Source organism: Polistes canadensis, unplaced genomic scaffold (genome assembly GCF_001313835.1).
Source record: "Polistes canadensis isolate GaletaPanama2010 unplaced genomic scaffold, ASM131383v1 scaffold_16, whole genome shotgun sequence".
Classification (NCBI taxonomy): domain Eukaryota; kingdom Metazoa; phylum Arthropoda; class Insecta; order Hymenoptera; family Vespidae; genus Polistes; species Polistes canadensis.
This window is the reverse complement of record NW_014569563.1, coordinates 101,536-116,568: the sequence shown is the minus strand read 5'-3', so window position 1 is coordinate 116,568 and position 15,033 is coordinate 101,536. Positions and strand designations below refer to the sequence as shown.

Sequence of the window (15,033 nt, the reverse complement as noted above, 5' to 3'; positions counted from 1 at the left end):
GAACATATATTATATATTTTAATATTATATATATATAGAATAATATAATAACTTACATGTTTATTAGGAAAAACTAAAGCACAGATTTCGCAATCTTTGCTATTTGTTAATTTCATATCTTCCTCCAATGTAGTTATATTAACAAGTTTTGTAAGATACTGAATCTGTCAACATGGTATAATGCACATTTAGTAGGCAATAATGAACATAAAGTTTATGCACGTACGTGTGTTTTCAGGTATAATTTTCTTACTTCATAAGGTATTCTCAAGTCTGGTTGATCTGTACCATACAACTTCATTGCATCCTCATAGGTCATGCGTTTGAAAGGTGTAGTTATAGTTTCTGGCAAACTATATTTTAGTAGATTTTCGATTAAATCTATTATTCCCTCTTGATCAGCAAATGACATTTCAATATCAAGCTATATAATAACTTCATTATACATTTTAATAATGCTTTTTTAATGAATAGGTATTTAATCACCCACCTGTGTAAATTCTGGTTGTCTATCATGTCTTGCACCTTCATCCCTGTAACATCGAGCAATTTGAAAATACCTATCTATTCCACCCACCATAAGTAATTGTTTGAATTGCTGTGGGCTTTGCACAAGGGAATAAAATTTTCCTGGATGTTTTGTTGGAACTATAAATTCTTGTGCACCCTGTATTAAATAAAATATATTCCAGATACGTTAAGTTATTATTAATTTGACACATAGTTTATAAGTACATACTCCAGGTGTATTTTTAAAAAGTGTTGGTGTTTCTACATCTACGAAGTCACACTCATTGATTAAGTATTCTCTCATCTTCATTAAAAGTTTAGAACGTATTCTTAAATTCTTTTGTATTTCAGGATACCTTAAAGCAAGATATCTGTATTTCATTTGAGTTACTTCCTTTGCCTTATTAAATGATCTAATAGAAAATGGAAGATGTGCTACTGCTTTATTTAAAACTTTTATAGAATCAAGTTGTATTTCTATATCACCGGTCTTCATTTTTTGGTTTACTTGTCCTTCAGGTCTCATATTTACCATACCAATAGCACATATAACGCTTTCATATGGTAGATCTTTTATGATCTCCATTAAATCTGTTCTCTAAAAAATATATTAATTATTTCATTGATTACTTATATATTGGATTATATAAAAGCAAAATGTTAAAAAAGAAAACAACATACATTATCAGATATGAAAAGTTGTGTAGAACCATATGCATCTCTTAAAATTATAAACTTGTTCATTCTCCGAAACTCAATCCAACCGCTAAGCTGTACCATAGTTCCAACATTTTTGCTAGTTAACTCACCACAAGTATGTGATCTCAAACAATACTTGTTTACTGGTAAATTTGATCGGTTTAAAGGAGATACTTGTTGAACAACTAAATCATGAGTAAATCTTACAACAGTTGGTACAAAATATTTCATCGAAACAGACTAAAAATAAGATCAAAGGTTTTATGCTATATATCAATGGAAATGAAAATGTTAATATTAGATATAAAACTTACATGTGCATTTTTAAATATATCTAATACAGGAGAAAGATGTCTTGATACAATACGTAAGTTTAACCGAGAAACTAACCTCTCACTGGCAAACATGTTTAATAAAATAGAATACTGTAATAATTGCAAATAAATGTTTAAATTGTTTTTAATTCATTGATCAATTATCAAGTTTATTCAATTTCTATGTTACAATTTATAATAATATAGATTTATGATTATTATTTTATTAATGATGCAAGTTTCTGTACAAGTGAGATTTAATCTTTAACAATAAAATTATCTGCAAAGTATATATATAGTATTTGATTACGTGTGATAAGATAAGGTGTTTTAGGATCAAATTGTATTGTAATATGTTAAATTTTATTGAAATGTATAACTCTGTAAAAAAGATTTATATCTATGGACAAGTGAACTGTAAATGATCAAGTTGCTGATGAAGTCCCCAGTAAGGGACGAAACGTACAACTAGTTCAAAATAAATTGTTCATAAGATTTATTAACCGTCTATAATTCCCTTTGAGACTTATATATTAATTAATAATAATATTCTTTGATAATGGAATATTTAATCGTCAATAATAACGAATTTAAAATTTTATACTATTTTTCGAAAAAGTTCAAATTTCCATTATTTCTTAAAGTCGTAATTTTAAATTTACCGCGTAAAGTATAACCAATCAATTCATAGTTAAAGATATTGGTATTGTTATTGTTATTATCGACTTGTAATATAAAATTAATTCTATCAATTTAAAAACTAAAAACTAAAAAAGATTTTTTTTTTTTAAATTGAATATCTTATTAAATATAAAAGAAATATAATATTTAATTTTTTTAATTATTATGCCATATTATAATAAGATTATAAATGTTAAAATGTTCCTATTTATTCGATACATTCATTTAAACTTTCGATTCTAGTTGATTCTAGTGCGATTTCTCGAAACTTTCCTTTTAAAGACAGTTACTTTAGATTAAGAACTAATTTTATTGGGTAAAAGCTGTATAATCTTATGTGTACAAATCAAATATTATCGACGTGAAACATTTAACCGATTTACTCTCTAAATACATATGATTTCATTGACGATGCGAAATAAAATGATGCTAAATAATAAATTATTTAATGATATATACGAATGAGTACATTTAACAATAACAATTGATGTATATTAACGAAGTTTCGATATAATCATTTTTCAACTGTATAACATTAACTGGATCTTTTTTGTCGCAGTAAGTTCGAAATTAATGCAAACGAACAAAAAAGATAGAAAAAGAAAAGAATAAAAAAGGAACAATAACCACACAGTATATGCAATCTCAAATGGCTTAATTACGTATTAAAGACGTCAAACGTGTTACAAATACGTGTCATCTTTTTATCTCGAAGAAATCTTGCCAGAGTAATAAAAGAAAAAAAAAATTCGCTCCGTCGTAGTAATGTCAATTTAGATCAACATACACAGCCATTTTGCCGATCAGAATGTATAGCCATTCGAGAGACAAAGTTTTCTTTATTTTTAAAACCTACTTCTTTACTTTATGATTCTCTGAATTTTTTCAAGTGTATATTATCGTCTAAAAGAAAAAAAAACAAAAAAGAAAGGGAAAAACTTGAAGGTGTACTTCGATGCGCGTATAGATTGTTTGATAGCAACAGTGTTTAACCACGACGATATTCTCTCTCGAGACTGTTGTATCTAACGTCTAACCTGACTTTTATTTTAAAAGCACGTTTCGAATCTAAGTCTTTTTTAATTGTGAATGTAAACACGAGGAGAGATAGATCGATTTTTAATTTCTTATTTATCTTTACGTTTTTCGATAATCTTATCACGATTAGTGGAAAAAGTTGTTGCAGCAGTCGTAAATTTTCTACGTTTATAGTTTTCGTAAGTTTATTGATTAAAACGTAATGCGATTTCATCAAGGAATTTTTATTACCTTCTTCTTTTAAAGAATAATATGTGCTCTTTGTTTTACTTATGATCGTGATTAAATTGTGATTTACAAATAAAATATAAAGATAATCAACAATTCAACACAAAATAGATAGTGCGTGTAATAGTGTTGTATTAACAAAAAGAATAACAAGAAAAAAGTTTTATTGAAACGTAGATATTATAAATGTAGTATTTTAAAGTTTAGTGATCAACTGCGATTTTAATAATAAAAAGGAAGTAAGTGATTAGATAAAAATAAATTTAAATGAAGTTTTATTTTTGTCACAAAATATATAGGAAATAGGAATTTGTATAATGTAAATCGCATTATTGATACTTGGTTGTAATTATTACATTGTTACAGATAGTACTCAAACCGTTTTAATGAAAAATATATTGTATGAGATAAAAATAATAAGAACAATAAGAAGCATCTAATAAAAATGATTTTGTCGCTTGAAAAGACATTGGAATGACTATGATTAAAAGGATATAAGATCAATGATTGATCTTCAAAACTTGTATAAATGTATATTAGTAATTTTTTTATCGATAATCTATTATATACAGATAAATATATAGATATAAATAATTAATATGTTATCTTTTAGATATATAAAATATTAATTATTGAAGAAAGTTTGCAATGGATGAAAGGAGAGTAGCAGATTATTTTGTTGTCGCTGGCCTACCTGGTCATAACGACGACATTATAGGAGAGAATGAAGTTAATGATGAATTAGAAGATTGGTGTCAAGAAGGAACGCATTTGAAAGATATACATATGCAACCACCTATCACAGATCTCGCTGTCATTTTTCCAGCTTTGGGCGAACATTGTCCTGAAGGTTATACATTGTTAGAATATACCGTGTCCGGCATCCCAGCTGATTTAAATCATGGCAGCTTACGAACAAATGAATGTTATTTATGCTATAGGAGAGGTCGTGATAAACCACCTTTAGTTGATATTGGTAATTTTTTAATTTTAAATTATTAATGACCACAGAAATTATTAAAATTATATCAAGTATGATGTGACATATGTGATTTTTAAAGGTGTAATATATGATGGGAAAGAACGTATAATGCAGGATGCACAAATAGTATTAGAAACTCCCAAAGGACACATAGCGAACGTGAACAATTCAACTTCAAAAATTTTTGTAACATATAGACGAGCAAGTCAAAAAATGCCTTGCAATTCTCTTGTTGTTACTGATATATGTGTTATTTTGAAAAACAAAGGGGAAACTCCTCCACATGCATTCTGTGTTATTAATAAGAATTTAAATAAGGGAATGTTGGGCAGTGATGTATTCTTATGCTATAAGAAATCCATGAATCGTGCTAATCTTATATCGTTCAAACCAGCAATACTTTATAAGTATCCTACAACTGATTATAACAGCTTCGTTTTTCCAAATTCAGTTGCCATGTTTTGTTTACCTATGGGAGCAACCATAGAATGTTGGCCAAAAATGGCTTGCAAGCCTAAGTCATTATTTTCAACATTTGTCTTAACAGTCTCGGATGCTGCACAGAAAATATATGGCTCGGCTATAACGTTTTATGAAGAGTTTACATTGCCACCAGATGCTCTAAGCTGTAAAGGAAATTTGGATATGGAAGATATAGAGGAAAATACAAAAAATAATAGTATGTGATTTTTGGTACTTATAAATTTGTTAAGTTTTTCTATTAATTAAGCATGTTTGCATGAAATAAAAGTAGTACAATATATGCTGATAACAACTAATATATAAAATGCATTCTTTTATTTATTTTTTTCATTTTTTATTTTTTTTTATTAGAAAAACATTTTTAGTTATTTTAAATGTAACTGTTTAATGTGCATTTCAGCTGATAGTATTGAATTAACGGAGGAATTTCATCAATCAAAAGCAAAAATGTTCAGAAAATACGGAATACTTAAGAAGCTTAATATATCCCAATGGGCAAAATTACAATTTACAGATCCTAGCAGTCAGTCATTAAATATCAGCAAGTCAATATGTATATTATCGCATTGGCCATTTTTTGATACATTTGAAAAATTTCTAGTCTTTCTGCATAGCATGGTCAATGGAAAACCTCAGAATGTTTCTATAGAAAAGTATATTTCTTATTTTTTGTGTGATATACCTTTCCCAAGTCCACAAAGATCTAGAATTCTTGTGCAACTTAGCAGCAAAGATAGGCTAATCTTGACTCAACCAGAAGATTTAGTTTTGCCTAGATCTGGTGCCAGTTTTAGGCAATTATTAATCAATTTGGGTCCTGATAATTGCTTATTGATATTGCTCCTAATATTAACAGAGCAAAAAATATTGGTTCATTCATTACGGCCTGATGTGCTAACTTCAGTGAGTGAAGCTATTGCAATGATTTTGTTTCCATTCAAATGGCAATGCCCGTATATACCACTCTGTCCATTAGGTTTAGCCGAGGTATATTTTATTATAAATTAAACTCCAAAAATGATTTACTATACATTACTCTAATTTAATTTGAAATTTTAATATGTAAATTACAGGTCTTGCACGCACCTCTACCATTTTTGATTGGTGTTGACTCCAGGTTTTTCGATTTATATGATCCACCATCTGATGTTAATTGTGTCAATCTTGATACAAATAATATAGCCATTTGCGATGACAAGAAATATTTGAATGTAAAATTACTCCCTAAGAAGGCAGCTAGACAGCTTAGAAATTGTTTAGAACATCTCTATTCAAAATTAACTTCTCTTGGAAAGATATATTCTTCTCAAAAAGGTAATCATAAATTGTATACATTTCTAAGTGGTTAACTTGTGAAATAATTTATAAGTGATTATAACTATTTTTATACATATTTGACATTTCAGATCAAGAACATGGTGATTTTAGTGTAGATAAAGAATTTCAACAAAAACAAAAAGAACAAGCATTGGAACTTGAAATACAAGACGCTTTCTTAAAATTCACTGCTACTATTTTAAAAGGCTATCGATCTTTCTTATTACCAATTACAAAGGCTCCTACTGTAGGATCAACAGATCCAACAAGTTTATTTAATATGCAAGAATTTTTAAGAAGTCGTGATAAGGCTCATGCAAAATTTTATAGTATGCTTGTTAGAACTCAAATGTTCATAAGGTAATTAATATGTAAAAGTCAATGTACTATTTTTACTAGATATTTTTGTTTTCGTATTTAATATATTTTTGTTTTTGATATTAATTTTTCAATAATTACTCTTAGATTCATAGAAGAAAGAAGTTTTGTATCTGATATGGATATGGCTGGCCTAGCTTTTTTTGATGAATGTACTGAACGTGTGGAGGAAGAGAATGGTAGAAAAATTTGTGTTACTTTATAATTTTTTATATTCCTATAATATTTATATATTAATAAACATTTATTTAATCATTATCATAAATATATAAAATGAAAAACTTTATTTTATTTTTAAAATTTGTAGTTACACTCTTGGAATTGGATGAATCTCAACATAGCGAACGTACAGTATTCATACCTCCTCCTGAGGCAGGACCAAATCAAGGACCTTTTATATATAGAACGTTTAAATTAAATTCTGAATTAATGAGGCCTGAAAAAAATTTTAATTTAAGGAATCCAGCTTTAAATGCTTTTGGAATTGTACCTGGAAGTCCTATGGCACGTAGGACTAAACATGAAATAAAAGTAGCTCAGAAAATGGCGCGGAAACAGGTAAATGATCATTAACAATTATATGCAAATTATTGATTAAATTCTTTAAATATTTTTTGATATTATTTATTTTATTTACAGGCAGCGATGCCTGATAGATGGGCTAGATGTTTACTTGGGACATGTTATAGTCTTTGGTTTTTACATTTACCAGCAATGTTACAGGCTTCCAGTCAACCAGCTGCAATTTTGCATCAAGCATATGAATTATTAGTTCGTATGCAAAAATTACATCTTGATCCTATGGAAGAGGTATTATATAATAATATGAATGTATATATTTAATATAAAGGACAAATAAACATTGCATTTGGTTATAGGTTTGTTACAGAGCTATGATGCAACTTTGTGGAGTATATGGACAACCAGTATTAGCTGTTAAGTTATTATTTCACATGAAACGTAGCGGTGTACAGCCAAATGCCCTAACATATGGATTTTATAACAAAGTTTGTGATCTTTTCAATTATACATTATAATATATTATATATATATTATATTAATATACTATTTTTTTTTATTATTGTAGGCTGTCCTTGAAGCAACATGGCCTTCTGATATGACAAATTCAAGTCAGTTAATGTGGAATAAATTACGAAATGTTATTGTTGGGGCAGCTTTGTTTAAAAAAGCTGGTAGGAAAGGTGCTAGAAGAAGACATAATTCCAATGTTGATTATTTAAATACTGATGGAATAACCGAGGAAATGGAACACGCTCTTTCCAGATCTAGCCTTGATAGTAGTCATTCTCAAGATACAGAAGCTGCTCATAGTGACTGTAAGTCATTTATTATTTATAAAAATATATATTTAAAAAAATGTAAGGAAATGAATATTATTTAATATTAAATTCTTTGGTTTTTTGTTTTACAGCAACAAAAGGTAGTTCTGTGCCTGATTTACCAGGATTTGGATCATATGAATTGAAAACTAAGCTTCTTAGACAAAACAGTATCGTAAAAGATCAAGCGTTGCCGAATATGGTGCAATCAGAGAAATTAAATCGTTCTTTTAGTAATCCAAGGTATTATACAGAATAATAATTATCATTAGTTTTGGATGTATCCAACAGGATGATTATGTATCGTTTATGTTATGCACGAAATATGCATGTATAAAAATAACTGCTATCTGCGTATTATACTTCTAAAAAGCTTGCATTGATGATACTATGTTACGGTGCTGGTATAGAATAGTACGCAGTACCGAATCGCCATTGAAGAGTCCTGTACGAACACCTGTTACTGAAAATGATCCATTGGGGGCTCTAATTAATGATGAAACGCCAGTTGTATCACCTTCTGAGGAAAATGACTCCAATTGCTCAACTAGTACTTTAACAGTTTTGAATAATACTGTTGAAGAAAGACCAGGTGGACCACTCTTATTTAGAAGGTATACCAAATATCATATTATCTAAAACTAATGTGGCATGATCACTGCTATATAAAGAAAATATTCATTTTAAATATAAAATATAATTATAGTTCACACGAGATATACTTTATTAATTGCTTTATTTACATATTAGTGCTTATCGCATTTTTCTTTTTTATTTGTGAGACTTGCAAATTATTTTCAGTAATAATTTACCACGGAGTGCAACATTTCATCAAACAGTAGATGAAAGTAGTACAACAGTAAGTGGTAATTTACAAAGGAGCGAAACGATGCCTCATTCAGTAGCACCACCAGGTGAGGAGAGAGAAAAAGAGAGACTGGAAATAAGCAGTCTTTGGTCGCAAAAGGACAGCGTGACATCTAGTTTATCTAGCCTAGGATCCAGTTTAAAACTTAGTTTTGGGTAAGGCAGAAAATTATATCTAAGATACAAGTATTTTCTAATATACATTGAACATAGATTTGTAAAAAAAAAAAAAAAGGTTAATATATAATGAAAATGAAAACAAAGTAAAATTTATAAATAAAAAATAAATATGAAACAAAGTAAATAAGAGAATGCTTGTACTATCTTATAAATAATTAATATTTTTGTATATATTTAATTTATCAGGTAACGTAGTTTCTCATTCAGTCTTTTCATTCTAAATTTAATTTGATTTTCTTTTCATTATTATTTTGCATGTTTGTTTTGAGTTCTTGTATCATTTATTAATGTAGACGATACTCAGCCAGTGGGTTAGCATTTACTAAAAATAAGGAATTAATATCATCAAATCAACTCATCGAATCTCTTAGTCTATCCAGTTATATCAGGTATGTGATATCAATGCTCATTTTAAAGAAACAGAAATTGCTTAAGTATAATTTTTTATTTAGTTATGCACTATTTCATTTTAATAGGAAAAGACTGTACATCCAGACAGTGTTTGTAATAATAATTCTCATATCTCTTTTATTATCAATAATTCTATATATTTTTCTAGTCCATCAGGCTTGACTGGAAAAAGATCCAATGAAATAATATTGGGTGGCTTGAACAGTTTGAAATCAGCTGCAACCAGCGTTGCTAAAAAGTTTGACGAAATAAAAGAAGCTATATCTGCAACTAGTACTCCCGTTAAACTTAAAGAACGCGATCAAAAATTAGGATGTGGAATATCACACGAATCATTAGATTCTTGTACTGATGGATCCTTGCAAGATCGAAATGAAGTATCCGCCAGATTGTCTGGTGCGTTATATAATCGACATCTGACATCTTCTTAGTCAGAAGAAATAACAGAGATAATTGCATATACAATAACAAATGTACATGTGTTCTATTGTTGCAAATATTATGACTGACTAAGGAGATGTAATACTTGTTTTTATTCTTACAATGTGAATGATGTTTTGTTTTAAATAGGTGATGGGACTTTAGATGTATATCTTTATGAACTTGGGGAATGTTTATATCCCAAAGGCTCTAGAGAGTTAGAAGAACGTGCTGCTATTGAATTTGTCCTTTCAAGTGCTAGCAGATGCCATCATTGTGCTGCAATACTTTATGACGAAGAAATAATGGCAGGATGGCAACCAGAAGATTCTAACTTAAATACCGTTTGTCAGTATTGTGACAAGGCCACCGTCCCTCTTCTTACAGTTACTATATTAGATTACAGGTATATAAAAATAAATATATCATAACATAGTTATTATAAAATATTAAGCATATGTGTATTTTTGTTTATTAAGATGTAAAACGAATGAAAAGAGCAGTGATCCTTTGATGGGTGCTTTAATTGAACTTTCGGATAAACCGAGCGAGCAACTGGAACCAATTACGATACCATATCTAAATCCATTGGTTTTAAGAAAAGAATTAGAGAGTGTATTAAGTCAGGAAGGTGATGTATGTTTAACCCGACATATATTTATAGAAGAACATCCAATAGTATATTGGAATCTAATATGGTATTTTGAAAGAATTAATTTAACAAGCCATCTCTCTGATCTTTGGTTGCATAATGATGCAAACAAACAATTACAAAGCAACTCTAATTATGTGAGTATAAGAACAATGTGGGATAACGAGAGAATTCATATGGGTCGATTACCGATGTATCTACAGTGGAAACTGAATACTACAGAAGATCGAACGTAAGAATTGCTATAATTTTTGTATACGATATTAGCATGGCTTCTAAAATTATATATTGAATGTAAACGTATTAAGTTGGCAGCTTTCGTTATATTATATGTGTAATATTTTTCAGTAGAAATATGAGTTACACATTTTTTGAGATTAATATAATTTTCTTTTATTTGATTAAGTTTGTTTTAAAATACTGTTTTATTATAGAATTTATTTTTAAATACAAATAATTATGTATAGAACAAAGCCTATTAATGTTATTACAGCGATTAAGTGTTAATCAGATATTATTTATTGCTCATTTTTAGGGATTAGATATTTCTAAGGGATTTTAAAATAATTATACATACAAAATTGATCATGCATAAAATATGCAAAAATACTCTCTCTAAGTATTATACAATTTAATGTATATTAATAAGTTCTTTAACTGCCACTAGGTTGTATATAAGAAGCGTATCAAAGTTTTAATGAAAACTTGACTGTTTTTATACAAGAGCATTAAGTTGTATTGTTCCAAGTGTGATACATGTGACATACAGATCAAATAATATATTTTTTGTATATTTTATTTTATATTATATATTTGTCATATTGTAGATATCTGTCAAGATGTTTTGTATGTTAGACTAATTCTACTTAAATGAGAAAAAATAATAATGCATGACAATAATTGTACTGCTTAGAAAAACATAATTTATGCTCTTGGTATATAATCCATATCACATTATGTAAAATTAATTATCAGATAGGCACGTGAACTTGTGCACATCATTTCTTGTTATTGTAGCAGCATGGGCGTCTGTAGGAATGTACCTTGAAACTCAGTTAAAGTAAAAATTATATTGTTATAAATCTAAATTATTTGCACAGTAAAGTGTGTTACATATAAAAATATTTAATAAGAGATTAGAATTTTTGCGATTACAGGAGAGGCTGTATCTGCTTGGTTTATGCATTCAACACCTGCAGACGTCCATGTATCAAAACTGGGATTCTATACTAACTCTTTGGCATCAATTTATTTGAAGGAATATAAAATTATGCTAGAATATTTTTCTTATGTTCGCAAAATTGAAATTTTCTGTCTAATAAGTCGTAACTCGTAGTTTAAGGTAATATTATTCAATGCTGTAAAATGGATTATCGAGAAAGATAGTTTATAGTTTTAATTAACTTGACACTTTCAGATTAATGCAAACGATAATATCATACGTACGTTGCAATGACTTGACAGAACCTATTAAAAAGGTGGCCTTAGAAAGGAGTAAAAATCAATCTGAAGAAGAAGCTCCATTTTCTATTTATAGAGATATTTTGTTTTTGGCATTTATTGCTGTGGGTGGAGGAAATATTCACCAAGGTAGAATTTTTTCAAAATAAAATTAGACTAGGCATGTCTAAATAGCTTATGTTTTATATATATTCAATTGCTTAAATTCTTATATTAGATTTATACGTTCGTTTTACTACATTGATATAATCATTTAATTGAATTATATTTTTCAGGAGTTTTCGATAAACAGTACGGTTCTGCTTTAGAACGATTAACGGAAAATGAAGAACATCTACTTCATAAGCAGGATGCCCCTCCGTCCCTAATGTCACTATGTTGTAGACATTATTTTAAACAATTAATCGTTTAAAAAATAATCGAACGCAATGGGTATTATGTTAACCACAAAATACTCGTGACAAATTTTGGGATAAAGTTTAATAGATTATAGACTTTAGATCAAATCTATAAGAATGAATGCACAACGCACGCAAAAATTTCTAATATCGTGACAACAATTGTGACAAAGATCATAATGAACCAAATGTTGTTACATTATTTTAACGAAAGTGATAGTTTGTTTTATTTTAATGATTTTTATTATTTGTTGTGCGTGCGGGCCAAAAGTAACGTAATCATGTCAACACATTTAATGACTTAGGATTTTTTCAAAATTATACATATGCATCTAATAACGTATGCTATTTCCGTTTTTACACGAAATTATTTTTTCAATCATATTCAATGAAAATCGAGCTATGCATATGCATCGTTAAATCTAAGAGTATAATGTAGAAAAATGCTAAGTATCAAAGAATTTATAAATAGCAAAGTAGAACGTAATTGTATTGTTTCAGATATTTGACGAAATTTATTATTTTAGTCCGTTTTATATAAATTACTGCGTTTCGACGTTCAAAGTGGAACTTTACTACCTAGACAACAAAAGTTTGCTATTCATAGTTTTCTTTTACATCGAAAAAGAAAAACACGATGTTTGTGAAATTTAATATTTAACTTATATGAACTGGTAATATATTTTCCTATACTCTTAGATAAAACAAGCATATATTTGTACGACCAAAAACACAATGTAAGTATTGGTTTTATGTATCGTACACCTTTCTGGAGGTAATACTATTAACTAGCAATATGTAAATTTTGGCCAATATCTGGTTAATAGCATATATGATCTTAAATACGTAGTTTTGGAATCAAATATGTGGATTTAGAGCGATGGTATTACATAATGTGAGGGGATATTGAATCTATAAGCTCTATTTAAAATCGTGAAAGATCTAACGGAGCGATTAGAATTAACGAGCTAGAATTTTAGATTATTTTGTATAAAATAGCAGAAAAAAGGATTGCCACACGATGAATGAATGAATGAAGGTTGTCCTTATGACATGTATGTTTATCAAAGCACGTATGCATCGATGCATTTTGTGTTTCCTTATGGTAAAAAAAGAAACTCGCAACAATGAATATTATTATAGAATATCTCTTATAGAATATCTTCTCCTGCCTATTTTCTCTTGTGCTTTCAATTTTTTATGCCATGTACATTTTACCTCGAATACTGAACAAACAAACAAACAAATAAATAAATAAATAAAAAATTAAAATAAATAAATAAATAAATGTAATATTGCACGCGCGCTCACACGTATAAACATACATACTTATAAACACATTAACAAATGACATATATAGTAGATTCATAAAAAGTCGATATCTCGACATATTTTACAAAAACAATATCGTCCGTTTAGTAAATGAGGCATAGAAATCGCGTGTCTTAATTGTAAATACAATTGACGATTGATACAAATTAAATTTATTCGACAGTAATATTTAGTATTTTTATTAATTGCGCTATATCGCGCGCAGAATATTAAAGTTATTGCGCAGTCCGATTTTATAATGAAATGGAATGCTTGCCAATTGCATGTGCATATAAGTACTTGTATATAAAAGCGCATGTATACTGATCGATCTTGCGATACATGAAATCATTTGTTATGTAAACTTTGCATGTATACAAAATAAGAACATGAACAGAAGAACGTGTGTATAGCCTTGTATATGCACCATAATAGGAATGCGTATTAACGATGGATTTCTTTGGCAATATTGTGCAATACAGGACTGGCTCGTTTTCAATTAAACTATTAACTATTTAAAAAAATATTGTGTGTGTATATACGAACAAATAATAAACATTCGATCGTAATCGTTCCGTGGAAAATTAATCACGATTAAAGCATAGTATATTTTGCGACGTGAAGAAAGTATGTAGTTATTAGTAATTTTCTCTCTTTTTATTTCTCTTTCTCTCTATCTATCTTTCTATCTTTCTCTGTGTTTTTATTTTTTATTTTTATTGTGTATCTTATAGATATATATTTATATGAACTTTCTCACATCGATATAATTTTAACTTCTCATATTATTTTAATAAAATAATTCTTCACGTTTTATAAAAACGGTCCATCCTGTATCTATATGAATTATTATCAACCAAATGTTGATGAAGCCATATATAAAAAAAACAATATGTAACTATTTTCGATAATATACCGCCTTTAAATTTAACAGGACGAGTATGCACTATGACCTTTCATTTTCCTTAATGTATGTACAAAGCAATAATGGTACTAAAATGCATTATTTAATTAGCAATGCAAAAAATATAGAGGAGAATATTGTTTGTAAAGAATATATGTATATGAATTTTTGGTAGAGAACCTTTGATACAGTATTTAATCTGAGCATCACGCGCGAGCGCGTAAGTTATAATAATAAATACTCGAGAAGGATATAATCGTATACAGAATGAGATGATTGCAAATAAACTCGTATAAAAAAATATATATATATGTTAAGTTTCATCATAAGCTTGTTTGTTATTAACAATATTTATTATACTAAATATAAGCGTCTTAAATGATTTGAAGAACGATCTCTGATTAAAGTGAGAGTTGTATAAATTCTACGTTTCTTTTTCTTTTTTATGTGTAGTGCAAG

General features: G+C 28.4%; 2 protein-coding genes across 7 annotated transcripts in view; one reads left to right on the top strand and one right to left on the bottom strand.

The window, feature by feature from the left end:
• Positions 1-1,851, bottom strand: part of LOC106793639 (aspartate--tRNA ligase, mitochondrial) — a 6,849-nt gene extending 4,998 nt beyond the window's left edge. For both annotated transcript variants that reach the window (XR_001382448.1, XM_014760755.1), the window contains exons 1-6: positions 1,524-1,851; positions 1,192-1,449; positions 740-1,108; positions 491-667; positions 254-424; positions 57-164 (exon numbers count right to left, since the gene is read on the bottom strand). Coding sequence is in view for 1 of the 2 variants with exons in the window: in XM_014760755.1 (XP_014616241.1) it covers positions 57-164; positions 254-424; positions 491-667; positions 740-1,108; positions 1,192-1,449; positions 1,524-1,616 (1,176 nt within the window). In the remaining variant the exon portion in view is untranslated. The remainder of the gene's footprint in view (positions 1-56; positions 165-253; positions 425-490; positions 668-739; positions 1,109-1,191; positions 1,450-1,523) is intronic.
• A 626-nt stretch (positions 1,852-2,477) lies between these two features.
• On the top strand, positions 2,478-14,793 carry LOC106793629 (C-myc promoter-binding protein). Of its 5 annotated transcripts, XM_014760732.1 has the most exons (22): positions 2,479-3,421; positions 3,556-3,709; positions 3,837-4,001; positions 4,084-4,446; positions 4,532-5,131; positions 5,336-5,922; positions 6,009-6,249; positions 6,342-6,612; positions 6,718-6,809; positions 6,938-7,188; positions 7,270-7,440; positions 7,509-7,637; positions 7,718-7,967; positions 8,063-8,213; positions 8,381-8,584; positions 8,772-8,993; positions 9,311-9,406; positions 9,577-9,824; positions 9,999-10,254; positions 10,328-10,732; positions 11,918-12,090; positions 12,237-14,793. In XM_014760732.1, the coding sequence occupies exons 4-22, from the start codon at positions 4,119-4,121 to the stop codon at positions 12,371-12,373; spliced, it is 4,812 nt and encodes a 1,603-aa protein (XP_014616218.1). In that variant the 5' UTR covers positions 2,479-3,421; positions 3,556-3,709; positions 3,837-4,001; positions 4,084-4,118; the 3' UTR covers positions 12,374-14,793. The 5 variants fall into 5 exon arrangements, 4 of the variants coding, with proteins under 4 accessions (XP_014616218.1, XP_014616219.1, XP_014616221.1 ...); XR_001382447.1 differs by lacking the exon at positions 12,237-14,793 and adding an exon at positions 11,658-11,842 and having other exon boundaries at positions 2,478-3,709; positions 11,918-12,001; XM_014760733.1 differs by lacking the exon at positions 3,556-3,709.
• Positions 14,794-15,033: the final 240 nt, after the last annotated feature.

Coding starts and splice junctions, on each gene's coding strand:
- LOC106793629 (XM_014760733.1), top strand. CDS start 4,119: ATGGATGAAAGGAGAGTAGCAGATTATTTTGTTGTCGCTGGCCTACCT. Junction 6,250..6,341: donor GATATATTCTTCTCAAAAAG/GTAATCATAAAT, acceptor TTGACATTTCAG/ATCAAGAACATGGTGATTTT. Junction 9,407..9,576: donor AGTCTATCCAGTTATATCAG/GTATGTGATATC, acceptor ATATTTTTCTAG/TCCATCAGGCTTGACTGGAA.